The 15875-nt window shown below is 48.2% G+C and overlaps 1 protein-coding gene across 1 annotated transcript; it reads left to right on the forward strand.

Moving 5' to 3' along the window:
• The first annotated feature begins 2001 nt into the window (after positions 1-2001).
• C3H11orf97 (chromosome 3 C11orf97 homolog) lies at positions 2002-14711 on the forward strand. The gene is made up of 4 exons (XM_066619499.1): positions 2002-2104; positions 8187-8291; positions 13922-14047; positions 14653-14711. The coding sequence occupies exons 1-4, from the start codon at positions 2002-2004 to the stop codon at positions 14655-14657; spliced, it is 339 nt and encodes a 112-aa protein (XP_066475596.1). The 3' UTR covers positions 14658-14711.
• Positions 14712-15875: the final 1164 nt, after the last annotated feature.

Raw genomic sequence — 15875 nt, forward strand, 5'->3', positions numbered from 1 at the left:
TACTGAGTCAAACTGCTGGTCTGGCAGTACTGTCTCTGAATTGCTTTTAATGGGGAATTTCAGATATCAACCTGGAGCTTTCTACACACAAAGCTTTGATTATCCACTGAGCTACAGTTCTTCCACATGTTCAGCTGGGTTGTGATGTGCTTCTGGAGATAGCGGTGCTAGAAGAAGTGACAAAGAATGTCATGCTGCTGCTGCTGCCGCCGCCACTGCTATCTTAAGCTAGTGGTCTATTGCATAAACAAACATAGCCTTGCTGAAATTTACAGGAAAAGCAAGGGAAGCATTTATGAATAAAAACAAATAAGTGCATTTGTTTATTTGGCACACTGTTTCTTCCAAACTGCTCCTCTATACTAAGTCCATGAAATGCCACTGTATTTTGCAAGATGTTGAGTTTAAAAATGTTCTTTTCAGCTTGTTCCGTTCCTGTTCTAGACAGGACTGCGCTGGGAAGGGGTTAATAAAAGCATGCCACTGGAACAGTTTCAGGTCTAAAATATTGTTCTCAAATGACTCCAAGCACCCAGCTGTTTTTTGCATCAGTTTTATTATTGATGGCCCATTCTGGCCTTTACATGCTCCCCAGTGGTGCATGTGGTGGGAAATGAGCATGCTTGGAAGTTTGACCCAGACACTGGGACTTATGGCAACCTCTAGATCAGACTGTATGCATAGGAAGGGAGCACCTAAATCACTTCTTGCACTTGTCAGAAAACAGCTGTGTTTGTAGTGGGTTGGGTATGAGAAGCTGTTCCTAGATAGTACCAGAGGGGGCATGTGCATCCCAGACAAGTAGCTCACTTTCCCATCTGTGCCCCCCCCCTCCATTACAGGAAGATTAGTTTAAGGAAAGCCACTTTACATTTGGGTTGTAATCTTATTCACAATTTCCTGAGAGTAAATCCCATTCTGACAAGACATGCATAGTATGGCACTCTTATGTCAAATATACCATCCAGGAATCCAACAGGTAGCTCAAAACCCTCCCCCCTGCCACAAACTGCACTAACTTTGCTTGTTCTGTGCCGCTCCAGTGTTTGTTTTGGGGGCTGCAGCTTGCAGGGGAAAAAGTGCAGAAGAGAGTGCACAAAATGATTGCCAGGTTGGGGCACCTCCCTTACAAACTGCAGAGTTTGGGGCTCTTCAGAGGCGCCTGAGGGGGGACATGATTGAGACATACAAAATTATGCAGAGGATGGACAGAGTGGATAGAGAGATGCTCTTTTCCCTCTCACACAACACCAGAATCAGGGACATCCACTAAAATTGAGTGTTGGGAGAGTCAGGACAGAGGAAAAAAAATATTTCTTTACTCAGCATGTAATTAGCCTGTGGAACTCCTTGCCACATGATATTGGGATGCTCTTCTCCCTCTCGCACAACACCAGAACCAGGGAACATCCACTAAAATTGAGTGTCAGGAGAGTTAGGATGCACAAAAGAAAATATTTCTTTATCCAGTGTGTAATTAGTCTGTGGAACTCCTTGCCACAGGATGTGGTGATGGTGCCTGGCCTGGATGCCTTGAAAAGGGGATTGCACAAATTTCTGAAGGAAAAGTCCGTCAGAGGATACAAGCCCTGATGTGTATGTGCAACCTCTTGATTTTAGAAGTGGGCTACCTCAGAATGCCAGGCGCATGGGAGGGCACCAGGGTGCAGGTCTGTCTGGTGTGGTCCCCGAGGCATCCGGTGGGCTGCTCTGAGATGCAGGAGGCCAGACTAAAGAGGCCTTTGCCCTGATCCAGCGGGGCTCTTCTTGTGTTCCTATGCGATCAGTCTGCGGAACTCCCTGCCACCTGCGGGAGGCTGTCCCGGAGGGGCCTTTGCGCTGATCGGGGGCTCTTCAAAGAGGGCGGCGGCAGTGGCAAGGCGTCCAAGGGCCGTGCCGGCTCCTTCCCTGGGGCCGCGGCGAGTCTCGCGCTCCCGGGGCTGCCCTGGCAACGGGCGGCGCGTCCCTGTGCCTGGGTGCGGCTGCAGGGGCGGCGAGAGCATGAGAGCGCCGGGCGTCGGGGAGCCCCTGCTGGAGCCCGGGGCCGGCGGCCACTCGGGGAGCCCGAGCTCTGCGCAGTGCGGGGACAGCGGCGCGCCGCCCTGTGAGTGCAACCGCTGCGGGGCGGGGGGTGAGGGGCCGCAACACACGCGCATCACATACGCACGCGAAGCCACAGCACACACGCACAAGCCGCACACGCACACACGAAGCCGCAACACACACGCGCACACACGCGAAGCCACAACACACACACACACAAAGCCACAGCACACACGAAGCCACAACACACACACACAAGCCGCACGCACACACACGAAGCCACAACACACGCGCACACACATGAAGCCACAAGACACACACACAAAGCCACAACACATGCACCCATGAAGCCACAACACACACACACACACAAAGCCACAGCACACGCAAAGCCACAACGCGCACACACAAGCCGCACGCGCACACACGAAGCCACAACACACACGCGCAAAGCCACAACACACACACACAAAGCTACAGCAAACGCACAGCCACAACACACACACACAAGCCGCACACGCACACATGAAGCCACAACACACACACACACACACACACACACACACATGTACACACACTTCCCTTGCACTAGGAAGGGGGCATTGCCACCACTCTCCATGGGCACACAGCCCTTCTTCTGCTTTCCCTACCTGAGCCCTCCACCACACAGGTTGGGGTTTTACCATTACCTGAGGCGGTGGCATAGCTGGGGGGGCAAAGCACTGGGTTTTGCAGGGGCCCCCATTGTGGCAGCCCCTCCGCTTCTCCTTTGGAGCCATTCTGGTAGTGGGAGCAAAATAAAGGTGAATGCATTCTCCTCTGTGTTGCTCCCACCCAGAATGGCCAGAAAGGAAGGGGTCACTTGCACGGCACATGCAGAACCCAATCCTATGCATGTCTGCTCAGAAGTAAGTCCCATTAGAGTCAATGGAGCTTACTCCCAGGCAAGTGTGGATAGGATTGGGCTCTCAGGCGCCTGTAAAACTTAGTGCTTTGCACCCCTCTAGCTACACTACTGACCTGAGGAGATCTTCTAGACCTCCTTCCACTGTTACCCACCTGCTGGGAGCGGGGGCACGCAGAATCGCCCTTCCCATGAGGGTCTTGCCTCAGTCCCCTTGAAGCAAGACCAAGGCTGCAAACCTGTGCTCACTTTCTTGGGGGTAAACTCACTGAACACAGTGACACTTCTGAGTAAACACAAGTAGGATTTTGCTGTGACAGGCCTATATGTGTCTTCTCAGAAGCAGCCCTGCTGTTCAACGGGATAGACTGTCATGAAAAGTGTGTATACCCTTTTTAGCACCAGAACCTGCTTTTTTAAATGACACTCTGTCAGGACCCACTTAGGTTTACTAGATTTTTTTTTTAAAAAGGGAGATCTAGAAAGAAATGTTTATTTATTTATAAATAAGTAATAATAACTGGAAAAAAGACCCTCAAACATTTATCTTCCAATATTTATACATGCTTGCAAACTGCAGGAGTTCAGCTCCTTGCAGGGCAGTTAGCAGCTATCTTGCAAACTGTAGGAGCTAAGCTCTTAGAAGGGTAATTAGCAACTACAGTGTCTGATTTTTGAATTGCCTCAGTGTTTGAGGCAATTAATTATCTGATCTTTCCATCACCCTTTGGCGACCCACCAAAAATCAGGTTGCAACCCGACAGTGGGTACCAACCCACAATTTGGGAACCACTGGTCCACAGGATTGAGGACTAAGAGCCTAATCCTATCCAATTTTCCAGCACTGATACAGCTTCAATGCAGCCTCAAAGTAAGAGAACAAATGTTCCCTTACCTTGACAAGGCCCCCATGACTGCCCACCCATGACAGGATGTAGCCCATGCTCCATTGGCACCCCCCCCCCGGCATTAAGCCTAGTCTGAATCTAGGGGCAGTGAAAGTTGAATAGAATTGGTGAGGCTGCAATCCTATGCATGCTTACCTGGGAGTGAGCCCCATTGACTATAATGGGACTTACCTCTAAGTACACGTGCATAGGATTAGTTTGAAAGTATTCTAAGGAGTTTTGCCCCATCCCTTTTATAGTACATTGTGCCCATCTTATACTACTATGCTGTGCCACTCATGTAAGTATCACCCTCCTTTCTGTGGGACGATTATCCCAGGGGTCTCCAAATCCCAGCCCGTGGGCCAGATGTGGCCCGCAGAGAGCTTCTGTCCGGCCCATGGCCAGCCTCTGATCCCCTGAGAGCCTCTGGCCCAGTTGACCAAACACAACCAGAGTTGTGCTTGTGGGGTGGGGGAATGGGGGTCCATTTAAGTGTGTGCTTTATTTCTTGGGCTGTGTTGGTGCTTGGGGAAATCCTGGACATTTGAGTCCATCCATTCATTCATTTAAGTCATTCATCTAAGTTCCATCTCTAATGTATTTATTTAAGTTTTATATATATTTTTTTTCCGGCCCTTGACACCACGCCGGATATTTCATGCGGCCCTTCGGCTGAAAAGTTTAGAGACCCCTGCTCTATCCTATGGAGCATCAGGGACTCATTTCATCCCACATTGGAATGAGAATGAAAATGGTTTCTGGTTCCTGATTCTGAGCAGTCTGAATAAGGAACTGAAATTTATATACCTGCACACTCCAAACCTAAGGGTGGTGCACATGGTTCCGTCCTTCCTTTTGTCCTCACAAAAATCCTGTGAGATATGTGAGGCTGAGAGGTAGTGACAGGCCCAAGGTCACCCAGGAAGTTTCATGCTTGAGCAGAAATTTGAACCTGGATCTTCCAGGTCTAAGGCCCCAACCCTATCTCCTGTCACCAGTGCCAATGCAGCGCACACCAAAAAGGCACACACTGCATCCTGTGGTGGTGCAGCAATCAGACAACCTGCAAATGCATGTAAAAACTTTTTGTACTTACCTCCTGGTAGGTTGCCCAGTCACTAATGGGTCTCCTCAGACATATACCACCTATTTTGGTGGCATGTGTTAGTGGAAAAGAAAGGGGTGATAAGGTTTACAAAAGGGGATAAGATTCTTCCCTGCCCCCAGTTCTGCCCCGAAATGCCCCCATTCTTCCAACTCTCTCCCTCCCACCCCCACAGCTGACTCACCTTGCCCTGGAAGACAACAGTCTTACCACTGGCCTGCACATCTGGCCACCAGCAACTTCTTTGGCAGCCTTGTTGCACACACCAGCAGTGTGAGTAAGTGCAACAATGTCATGGCACGTGTGCAGGGTCAAGGCACCAGGATCAAGGCACTCCCACCTGGATCCTGGCACTTCTGCCAGCGCAAGATGCATTCCAGTGGAAGAGCCCAGCAGATAGGATTGGGGTGCACATCTAACACTAGAACCAATACACCATTCTGGCTCTTGTTGTTTGCACAATGTTACCATGCGGTACCCTCAGACTACACTGAAAGGTGAGAAGCTGGGGGGGGGGGTAGCATCCTGCCTGAGGGTTGTTCCCATCCCTGTACCCTACAAAGATAAAGATTCAACCCATTCCCAGTGTAGGAGCTGCAGCACATTCTCCAGGGTACAGTCCATCCCACCCACCCACTCTTTCCAGGGGACATCCACTAAAATTGAGTGTTGGGCAGGTTAGGTCAGACAAAAGACACGCTCTTTACTCAGCGTGTGGTTGGCCTGTGGAACTCCTTGCCGCAGGATGTGGTGCTGGCGTCTAGCCTAGACACCTTTAAAAGGGGATTGGACAAGTTTCTGGAGGACAAATCCATTACGGGGTACAAGCCATGATGTGTATGCGCAACCTCCTGATTTTAGAAATGGGCTATGTCAGAATGCCAGGTGCAAGGGAGGGCACCAGGATGAGGTCTCTTGTTATCTGGTGTGCTCCCTGGGGCATTTGGTGGGCTGCTGTGAGATACAGGAAGCTGGACTAGATGGGCCTATGGCCTGATCCAGTGGGGCTGTTCTTATGTTCTTATGTTCTTTCAGCTTTTGCCCTTTCTGGCATGGCTGTTTACAGGCCCAACCCCCGGCAGGAGGCCCACTGCCAACCTCAGGATGACAGTACACCAGTCCTTCTGCTGCTTCTTGCCTTCTCCTTCTCCAAGTGTGCGTTCACTGACAAGAGAAATGAGAAGGAGCAGCAGCAGCCTATATTCACCTTTCACTTTCTCTCTGACAGTGGTGCAGATTGGAGCTAGAGAGGAATGGCAGTGGTGACAATTGGCAAGGAGGAAGCAAGCCAGCTGGCTACCTTTGCAAGAGCCCTTTGCAAGAGCCAGCCCTGGCTGTTCAAATAATGTATTGATGGAAAGGATTATTTTGTTTTCTATCAAAACCTGCTGCATCTAATTTCATACATACATAATACAGCACCCTCTGGTGTTCAAAAGAGGTAGACAATTTACCTGTTCCTTTTCTCTAAATCAGTGGTCCTCAAACGTTTAGCACTGGGACCCCCTTTTACAATGAGAATCTGTCAGGACCCACCAGAAGTGATGTCATGACCAGAAGTGATGTCATCAAGCGGGAAAATTTTTAACCACCCTAGGCTGCAATCCTACCCACACTTGCCCAGGAGTACGCCCCATTGCCTATCATTGTTAAAAGCATATACATAGTGGCCTGTTAAAAGTACAGATCTGTCACATTTCCCCAGATGCAGTCATATATCATGATAGCATCAAGTCTAATATATTAAAAATAAAATATTGAAATGTATGAGGAAATTGACTTGTGACCCACCTAGTGGGTCCCGACCCACAGTTACCGCAGGTAATGAGCGGGCTGGAGGACTCTTCAGGGTAGTGGGATATTTTTCCCCTTATCCTGAGTTAACACTCCAGCCTGCGCAGTGGTGCTACTCAGACCTGTGCCAGCTAATGTCCAAGCAGTCCAAGCAGCCCCATGTAGGGCAGAAGCCCCCTCTGCTATTCCTGCCCCCTCCCAGGCCTGATCTGTCCTTGCCGTTCCAGCTTCCTGAAACACTTGCACCACTCTGCACTTTTCTTACCTGCACCAGCACCAGGGTCTGGATACAGCACCAGTGGGCTGGCACAGGCCTTCTTGCTGGTGCTGTTGCCTCTAGAGTAGTCAGAAATGTGCTTTATGGCACATCTGTGATGCTCTAGTTTGGTGCAGCAGCTGCTGCGCTGGTGGAGCACTCCATTAGGATTGTGCTGTCAGACTTGACCTCAGAGAAGCATTACCCCTTGTGCTTCTGTATGAGTCACAGATCTGGCTGACTCTCAATTAGAAAGAGGAAAGCCCTGATGCAGCCAGTAGCATCCTCTGATGATGAACAATGTTATTGTATCTTCTGCATCAGTCTGGTGCATCCCTGGAAACTTGCTGCCTTTCCTCAAAGTCTAGTATCTCATGGGTGCTCTCCCTGCAGGATTACACCATGTTCTACAGAGAGGCAAAGCACCCCAACAGAGGCTAATTCAAAAAGGACATAACCAGCGTAGTAAACCGTGTAGAAGAGAGTGGGCACCCTTGTTCATGGAGAGATGTTTTGGGCTCACAGGAATATTAGTTACTCAGTTTATTTCTCAGGGCATGCTGAAGTACAATAATATACGGTTTGGGAATCACTGGAAGGTTATTTCCCTTTTCAGCCCTGAACTGGGAAAACTAGAGTTATCAAGCTCTGGTTGGACCACTACTACAGGCCAACACACATTTTGCTTCCTTAAACATTACACCAATTCCTGGGTATATTTGGGATGCTGATTCCAAAAATGGCATCTGTTTCGCCCTATCCTATCTAGTTTTGGAGACACGGCACAGCCTCTTTAGTGAATGGTTCAAGCAGCTTCTTCATGAGGAAGCCTATACCATGGCTTCCTCATGAGGAAGCTGCTTGAACAATTCACTAATGAGGCTATACTATATCTCCAAAACTAGACATGATAGGGCAAAATGGATGCCATTTTTGGAATCAGCACCCCATATTCAAATCAAACCACCATAAAGTTTGGGAAAAGCTTTTCTGACCCTCAATTCCGTAGTCCTGTGTAATTTATATGAACCATTATTATTTTTAAAATAACTTTTCTTACCCTTTTTTTTTACGATTTTTTGACATCAATATGTGAATCTTAAGTAAGAATAATTATTGATACCACTGAATGGAATAAAGCAAACCATTTGAAAACTCCTTAACTATCCCTTTGCACTGTCTTTTATAAAACAGGGAAGAAATTTATATATGTTGCACCACCTAGGAGAGTTAAGGAAGTACTTGAGGAGGAGCTTTATTTCCGCAGAGATGAATGCAGAATTAAACATCCTTCAGAAGGTAAGCTCTGTGGCCAGTAAATGAGCAAAAGAAAACAAAAACAGATTTAGGAAATAAAATGTGAAATATTTATAGGAAGAAGGTATTGTGAAAAATCAGGTAGATTTAACTACTGCAAAACCATTGTCTTTTCTGGGGTGGAGGAGAGTATACACAGATGCTGCAGGAAAAGTGAAGATTTATTTGTCACATTCTTGGCTGGCCTTCGTCTAGGAATTCGTATTGGCAACCTTCAGTCTCGAAAGACTATGGTATCGCGCTCTGAAAGGTGGTTCTGGCACAGCGTCTAGTGTGGCTGAAAAGGCCAATCCGGGAGTGACAATCCCTTCCACACCGGGAGCAAGTGCAGTCTGTCCCTGGTCTGTCTCCCTGGCTATGGGCCTTCCTTCTTTGCCTCTTAGCCTCAGACTGTTGGCAAAGTGTCTCTTCAAACTGGGAAAGGCCATGCTGCACAGCCTGCCTCCAAGCGGGCCGCTCAGAGGCCAGGGTTTCCCACTTGTTGAGGTCCACCCCTAAGGCCTTCAGATCCCTCTTGCAGATGTCCTTGTATCGCAGCTGTGGTCTACCTGTAGGGCGCTTTCCTTGCACGAGTTCTCCATAGAGGAGATCCTTTGGGATCCGGCCATCATCCATTCTCACGACATGACCAAGCCAACGCAGGCGTCTCTGTTTCAGCAGTGAATACATGCTAGGGATTCCAGCACGTTCCAGGACTGTGTTGTTTGGAACTTTGTCCTGCCAGGTGATGCCGAGGATGCGTCGGAGGCAGCGCATGTGGAAAGCACTCAGTTTCCTCTCCTGTTGTGGGCGAAGAGTCCATGACTCGCTGCAGTACAGAAGTGTACTCAGGACGCAAGCTCTGTAGACCTGGATCTTGGTATGTTCCGTCAGCTTCTTGTTGGACCAGACTCTCTTTGTGAGTCTGGAAAACGTGGTAGCTGCTTTACCGATGCGCCTGTTTAGCTCGGCATCGAGAGAATGAGTGTCGGAGATCGTTGAGCCAAGGTACACAAAGTCATGGACAACCTCCAGTTCATGCTCAGAGATTGTAATGCAGGGAGGTGAGTCCACATCCTGAACCATGACCTGTGTTTTCTTCAGGCTGATTGTCAGTCCAAAATCTTGGCAGGCCTTGCTAAAACGATCCATGAGCTGCTGGAGATCTTTGGCAGAGTGGGTAGTGACAGCTGCATCGTCGGCAAAGAGGAAGTCACGCAGACATTTCAGCTGGACTTTGGATTTTGCTCTCAGTCTGGAGAGGTTGAAGAGCTTTCCGTCTGATCTGGTCCGGAGATAGATGCCTTCTGTTGCAGTTCCAAAGGCCTGCTTCAGCAGGACAGCGAAGAAAATCCCAAACAGGGTTGGTGCAAGAACACAGCCCTGCTTCACTCCGCTTCGGATGTCAAAAGGGTCTGATGTGGAGCCATCGAAGACAACAGTGCCCTTCATGTCCTTGTGGAAGGATCTGATGATGCTGAGGAGCCAAGGTGGACATCCAATCTTGGGGAGAATCTTGAAGAGGCCGTCTCTGCTGACCAGGTCGAAAGCCTTTGTGAGATCTATGAAGGCTATAAAGAGTGGCTGTCGTTGTTCCCTGCATTTCTCCTGCAGTTGTCTAAGGGAGAATACCATATCAGTGGTGGACCTGTTGGCTCGGAATCCACACTGCGATTCTGGATAGACGCTCTCTGCAAGTACCTGGAGCCTCTTTAGTACAACTCGGGCAAACAGCTTTCCTACAACGCTAAGGAGAGAGATGCCGCGGTAGTTGTTGCAGTCACCCCTGTCACCTTTGTTCTTGTACAGCGTGATGATGTTTGCATCCCTCATGTCTTGAGGTACTCCACCTTCTCTCCAGCAGAGACAGAGGATTTCATGCAGCTCAGTGACGATGATCTCTTTGCAGCATTTTAGGACTTCAGCAGGGATGCTGTCTTTTCCAGGTGCCTTGCCAAAGGCAAGGGAGTCCAGGGCCACGTGAAGTTCTTCTAGGGTTGGTTCACTGTCAAGCTCTTCCAGCACAGGCAGGCACTCAATGTTGTTCAGTGCTTCTTCAGTGACTACATTTTCTCTGGAATATAGCTCAGAGTAGTGCTGCACCCAGCGTTCCATCTGCTGCGCCCGATCCTGGATGACCTCGCCTGTGGCAGACTTCAGAGGGGCAATTTTCTTCTGTGTTGGACCTAGGGCCTGCTTGATACCATCATACATCCCCTTGATGTTGCCCGTGTCAGCTGCTATCTGTATCTCGGAACAGAGCTGGAGCCAGTAGTCGTTAGCACATCTCCTGGCAGTCTGTTGGACTTTGCTGCGAGCAATTCGGAGGACCTGCAGGTTGCGCTCACTGGGACAGACCTTGTATGCTGCTTGAGCTCTCCTCTTTTCCTCAATGACTGGTGTCAACTCCTCAGAGTGGGCTTCAAACCAGTCTGCCGCCTTGTTGGTCTTCTTGCCGAATATGGACAAGGCGGTGTTGTAAACGGTATTCTTGAAATGTTCCCATCTGTTGGATGCGTTTGCGTCGGCCGGGCCTGGAAGAGATTCCTCAAGCGCTTGTGCAAATTCCTCCACTTTTCTCTGATCCCGGGTCTTGCTGGTATCAATGCGAGGTCTTCCTTCCTTTTTCGTGTGATACAGTCGCTTTGTTTGCAGTTTCACTCTGCTGCACACCAGGGAGTGGTCAGTGTCGCAGGCAGCACCATGATAACTGCGTGTGATCTTGATGCTGGGAAGGCTGGAGCGTCTGGTGAGGATCAGGTCGAGCTGGTGCCAGTGCTTTGATCTTGGATGTCTCCAAGAGACTCTATGTTGGGGCTTTGTGTTGAAGAACGTGTTGCTGACACAGAGACCGTGATGACAGCAAAACTCTAGCAGGCGTTGGCCATTTTCGTTCATCCTCCCAGTGCCAAACTGACCTAAGCAAGTGGGCCATGAACTGTTATCAGCACCAACTCTAGCATTGAAATCGCCGAGGATGAACAATGGCTCTTTTACAGGGATTTTCTTGACAGTGGTGGCCAGGTCATCATAGAATTTGTCTTTGGCTTCCGCTGGAGACGACAGAGTCGGTGCATAAGCACTGATGAGAGTGATAGGTCCTGCTGATGACTGGAGCTGCAGGGACAAAATTCTTTCACTTCCCACAGTAGGTGGGATGATGGATTTCAGCAGGGTATTTCTGACCGCAAAGCCAACGCCATGTTCCCTGGTTTCGTTTGGTGGTTTTCCCTGCCAGAAAAATGAGAAATTTCTCTCCTTGACAGATCCGGAATCTGGCAGCCTCGTCTCTTGAAGGGCGACGATGTCCATCTGCAGTCTGCTCAGCTCCATGTCGATGACAGCTGTTTTGCGTGCGTCGTCTATTTCTTGCAGGTCATCAGAGAAGCCAGGTGTCATTGTCCTAACGTTCCAGGTGCCCAGCTTTAGGGCAGTAGTTTTCTGTTTTCTGTTGCATGGTGCAGAGTTGTCGATCCGCTTGTCGGTTTTCACCCTAAACCCCACGCACCCCATGAGGTTAACGGACCGTGGCGAGGCAACACCTTACTGGCTGGGGACTGCCCAGCTTAAGGCGGGCGGTAGCTGCCCAATGAGATGCAATGATCTCTCCCACCGTCGGAAGCAGCCCCTGGCGTCATGCTCTACGCCAATCGAGCAAAGACTTATAACCGGTAAACTGCTGCTTCCCGTGTTGTGCCGACGCCGTATGGCGAAGTTGGAGTGTCCTCTCCAGTGCGCGAAGCCTGGGTAAAGAAGGTATGGAGGATAGGCTGTTACCCATGCAGCAAATCCCCCCTCTCCACGTCGCTGGAATGGTCCAATGGAAAGGCAGAAGCCAATACGGTTGGTTCCAGCGGCGTCGCAGGAGTTGCCAGAACGTGACTGTGTTCAGCCATGAACTGCCTCAGGGACTCCGGCTCCTGATTTTGCCTCGAGGTTGACTCCTGAAGCCTTTTCCAGAACTGGATGTAGCCACAAGGCAGTGGAGGTTTGAGGTCAATTCAAGTGGATTGAATTGGAATTCAGTGTACATATATTTAAAAGGGAAAAATGAAGAACTGATCCCAAATTGTGAGGGATAAACCAGTTAAGTACAACTAACTTACATCTCAAAAAGGACATAGTGGAAATGGAAAAGGTGCAAAAGAGAGCGACTAAGATGATTACTGGGCTGGGGCACCTTCCTTATGAGGAAAGGCTATGGCATTTGGGCCTCTTCAGCCTAGAAAAGAGATGCCTGAGGGGGGACATGATTGAGACATACAAAATTATGCATGGGAAGGATAAAGTAGATAGAGAGATGCTCTTTACACTCTCACATAACACCAGAACCAGGGGATATCCACTCAAATTGAGTGTTGGGAGGGTTGGTTGGCAACCTTCAGTCTCGAAAGACTATGGTATAAGCCTACAGCACCCAGGGTTAGGACAGACAAAAGAAAATATTTCTTTACTCAGCATGTGGTCGGTCTGTGGAACTCCTTGCCGCAGGATGTGGTGACGGCATCTGGCCTGGACACCTTTAAAAGGGGATTGGACAAGTTTCTGGAGGAAAAATCCATTGTGGGTTACAAGCCATGATGTGTATGTGCAACCTCCTGATTTTAGAAATGGGCTATGTCAGAATGCCATTGCAAGGGAGGGCACCAGGATGCAGGTCTCTTGTTATCTGGTGTGCTCCCTGGGGCATTTGGTGGGCCGGTGTGAGATACAGGAAGCTGGACTAGATGGGCCTATGGCCTGATCCAGTGGGGCTGTTCTTATGTTCTTAACTAGTCTGAACACACCTCCATTCTATGCTTTATACCGTCATTAATACAGATAATTCAGAATTGTATGTATCTGCAAAAGTTATTGTGATTCTGCTAGCCATGCAGAGGGTCAAGGAGCATTGAAACTCCACTTCCTCACCACAACCTATCCTGTTCAGATATCATTGATTTGAAATTTCACCAGGCTTTGTACATACTGTTTGCAGCTTTTGTTGCCACAGGAACTAGAAACTTGGTTTGGAGGGAGAAAATGAAAACTGGGACACCAAATTTTGTGTTTGTATTATGAAAGACATGAGAGTGCAAATGTCACATACTCTTACCTCAGTGGTTGCCAAACTGGTGGGTCATGACCCACCAGGGGGACCAAAAAAGCGCCAATCCCTTTTAAGGGAAATGGCCCAGAAATAGGAAGCAACACAATCACTTTGATCGTGCTGCTGCTGGGCAGGGAAGGATTTTTTTTCACTTACCTGGGGGTTGCAATGGCTCTCTGGAGGGTCTGGGGAGCCTGTGACCCTCTCTGCAGCCCTCCCGGCAATTTCAAAATGTAGGAAAAAAAGGGGAAAAAACCCACTTCTAGTTTTCTTCCCAAAACAGGAAGTGGGTTCCCCTCCATTTTTCCTACAATATGAAATGATGTGTGTAAGGCTAAGCATTAACATTTCTGCCTCTCGCTGCCCAAGAGTGACACAGGTTCCTTCCAGACCTAGTTATATTGATAGTATAACTATCATGTTGTTAGTAGTTGACTATACAAATACTTCAGTTGTGGATTTTCATTGCTTTGTATCCTGCATGAAAACAGAACATCAGCTGAGTCCTTAGCTATAATCATGTTCTTTTTAATATTATAAACAGTGGCCTTGGAAGGGATTTGGAGTTTGAAAAGGAACTTCCCCATGGGAGGCTTCAAGCTGGCATCGCAGAATCAAAGCAGCTTGCTTTCTCAGCCTAAGTACTACTCCAGGCATGAAGTAATAAAAAGTAAGAATATGCTAGCTCCCTATTGACCCAACAAAACAATTGTCATTTTGCAATAGTGGAGGAAGGCTGCAATCCTATCCACACTTACTGGAGAGCAAGCCCCATTGACTGTAATGGGGCTTACTCCTGAGTAGACATGAATAAGATTGGGCTCTAACACATCAGAAGGCCAAATCATATGATACCGACTGGCAAATCCATATTTGCAACTAAGTACACACCCAACAGCCCACCATGGCCTGTCCCAACTTTCTGGGCAGTCAACCAGTATACATGTTTGCATTTCCACATTGCAGTATACATGTTACCGTGACTGTCCACATGACAATTTCAGATGGATTTTGTGGACATTCAAAAGTGGAAAGATACACCACTGAATGCTGACAGTCGTTAAAATGGGATTGTCATAATTCATCAGTGCACAGCTTACAAGCTGGGACATACAGCACACCAGTGAATGCCAGCATTCATAAAACATGCCTAGGAAGGGTGCTGAATGCCGATGTTTACCACAGTTCAAACATTCACTGAATGGTATAATTAAAACATATACCCCCCCAAAAAACATTTACCAACCTCCGTGCTCATACTTCTTTTCCCTCTAGGATAGTTCCTCTGAAAAGCAGCATCTTTCATGATTGAAGTTGTAGAAACAAGACAAACCTACATTTGTCTGATTTTTTGTTGTGATTTTTCTCCCAGTGCAAACTACTGTATTTTATAATTGTGTAATAGCTTGTAAAATAAACTGTGAAGCTGTGCATCTGCATTGCTCTGTTGCTAGTATCTGTTTAACTGCAAGATATTCTGGACAAAAGTATGAAAGGTTTCCTTGCCCAACCTCCCAAATTTGTATTATCCATACAGTCAATAATGAAAATGTCTTTGAATTCTAAAATTGCACTTTTCTTAATATATCTGAAAGTGCCTGCATATTTCCGGTGACAAAGAGCCAATTTGAAGAGGAGATGCATGAACTTTCCCATCATGTCTCAGCTGTGTCCTCACCTTAGAGCCTGGCTATTTTCACTGTCCTTTTCCCACTCATCTTCTCCTATCCTGCCATGTTTCAGTCTCACTTCCTTGCCCTCTAATGACTGCTTCGATTCCTTTTCCTCCTCCACTGGAACCCTGTGGCTAGAGCATTTTCCATTCAGCTCCATGACCTATTTTCTTTTGTGACCCTTTCCTGTCCTGTTCACCACTCTGCAAGATTCTCATTACCTGAGTCATTGAGTTCACCATCACTGGAGGAAGCTTCATTCTGTATCACTTTTACATTTGATTTTTCAGCTTGCTGTTTCCCTCTTACTGAAATGCTAGAAGGGAATAGATGAGCTCAAAGTAGAACATCTCAAGGTGTTGGCTGACTATCAATCCAGTTTTAATCAAATATCGTCCTGTCAATATTGCAAGGGAACATTTGCTCCCTTGCTCAGGGTAAGCCCTCACTGCCCTGCTGAATCTTTTTGGAACTACTCAAGCAATTTTGTTAGTGCAAGTCTGAGTGGATCTAGGAAGGTGAACCAAGACCGGGAAGGGGGATAGTGTATTGTTGGTGGGGCTGCCACCAATACTGTCCCCTTACCAGCCTCAATCCACCCCATCCACAGCCTTTGACCCATTCCTCCTACCCCATGCCTTCTCCCCACTCCCCAAACTGACTTACCAGCACTGGGGGTTGTTGGTGGGCTGCTGGAGCACAACTGTGGCCACTTACTGTTTGTGGTGCTGGCCAAGCTGCACTGAATGGCATGTCACTTTTTGTGACAGCCATAAAGCATATTGCTAAATATTTCTGCTGTCACCTTAACTGCTCTGGTGCAAG

The sequence above is a fragment of the Tiliqua scincoides genome, chromosome 3 (assembly GCF_035046505.1).
Source record: "Tiliqua scincoides isolate rTilSci1 chromosome 3, rTilSci1.hap2, whole genome shotgun sequence".
NCBI lineage: Eukaryota > Metazoa > Chordata > Lepidosauria > Squamata > Scincidae > Tiliqua > Tiliqua scincoides.

What these genes read in the sequence shown, in the direction of transcription:
- C3H11orf97 (XM_066619499.1), top strand. Translation starts at nt 2,002, where the DNA reads ATGAGAGCGCCGGGCGTCGGGGAGCCCCTGCTGGAGCCCGGGGCCGGC. An exon ending in GGACAGCGGCGCGCCGCCCT is followed by an intron (nt 2,105 to 8,186) that starts GTGAGTGCAACC and finishes TTTATAAAACAG; the next exon opens with GGAAGAAATTTATATATGTT. An exon ending in AATTAAACATCCTTCAGAAG is followed by an intron (nt 8,292 to 13,921) that starts GTAAGCTCTGTG and finishes TATTATAAACAG; the next exon opens with TGGCCTTGGAAGGGATTTGG.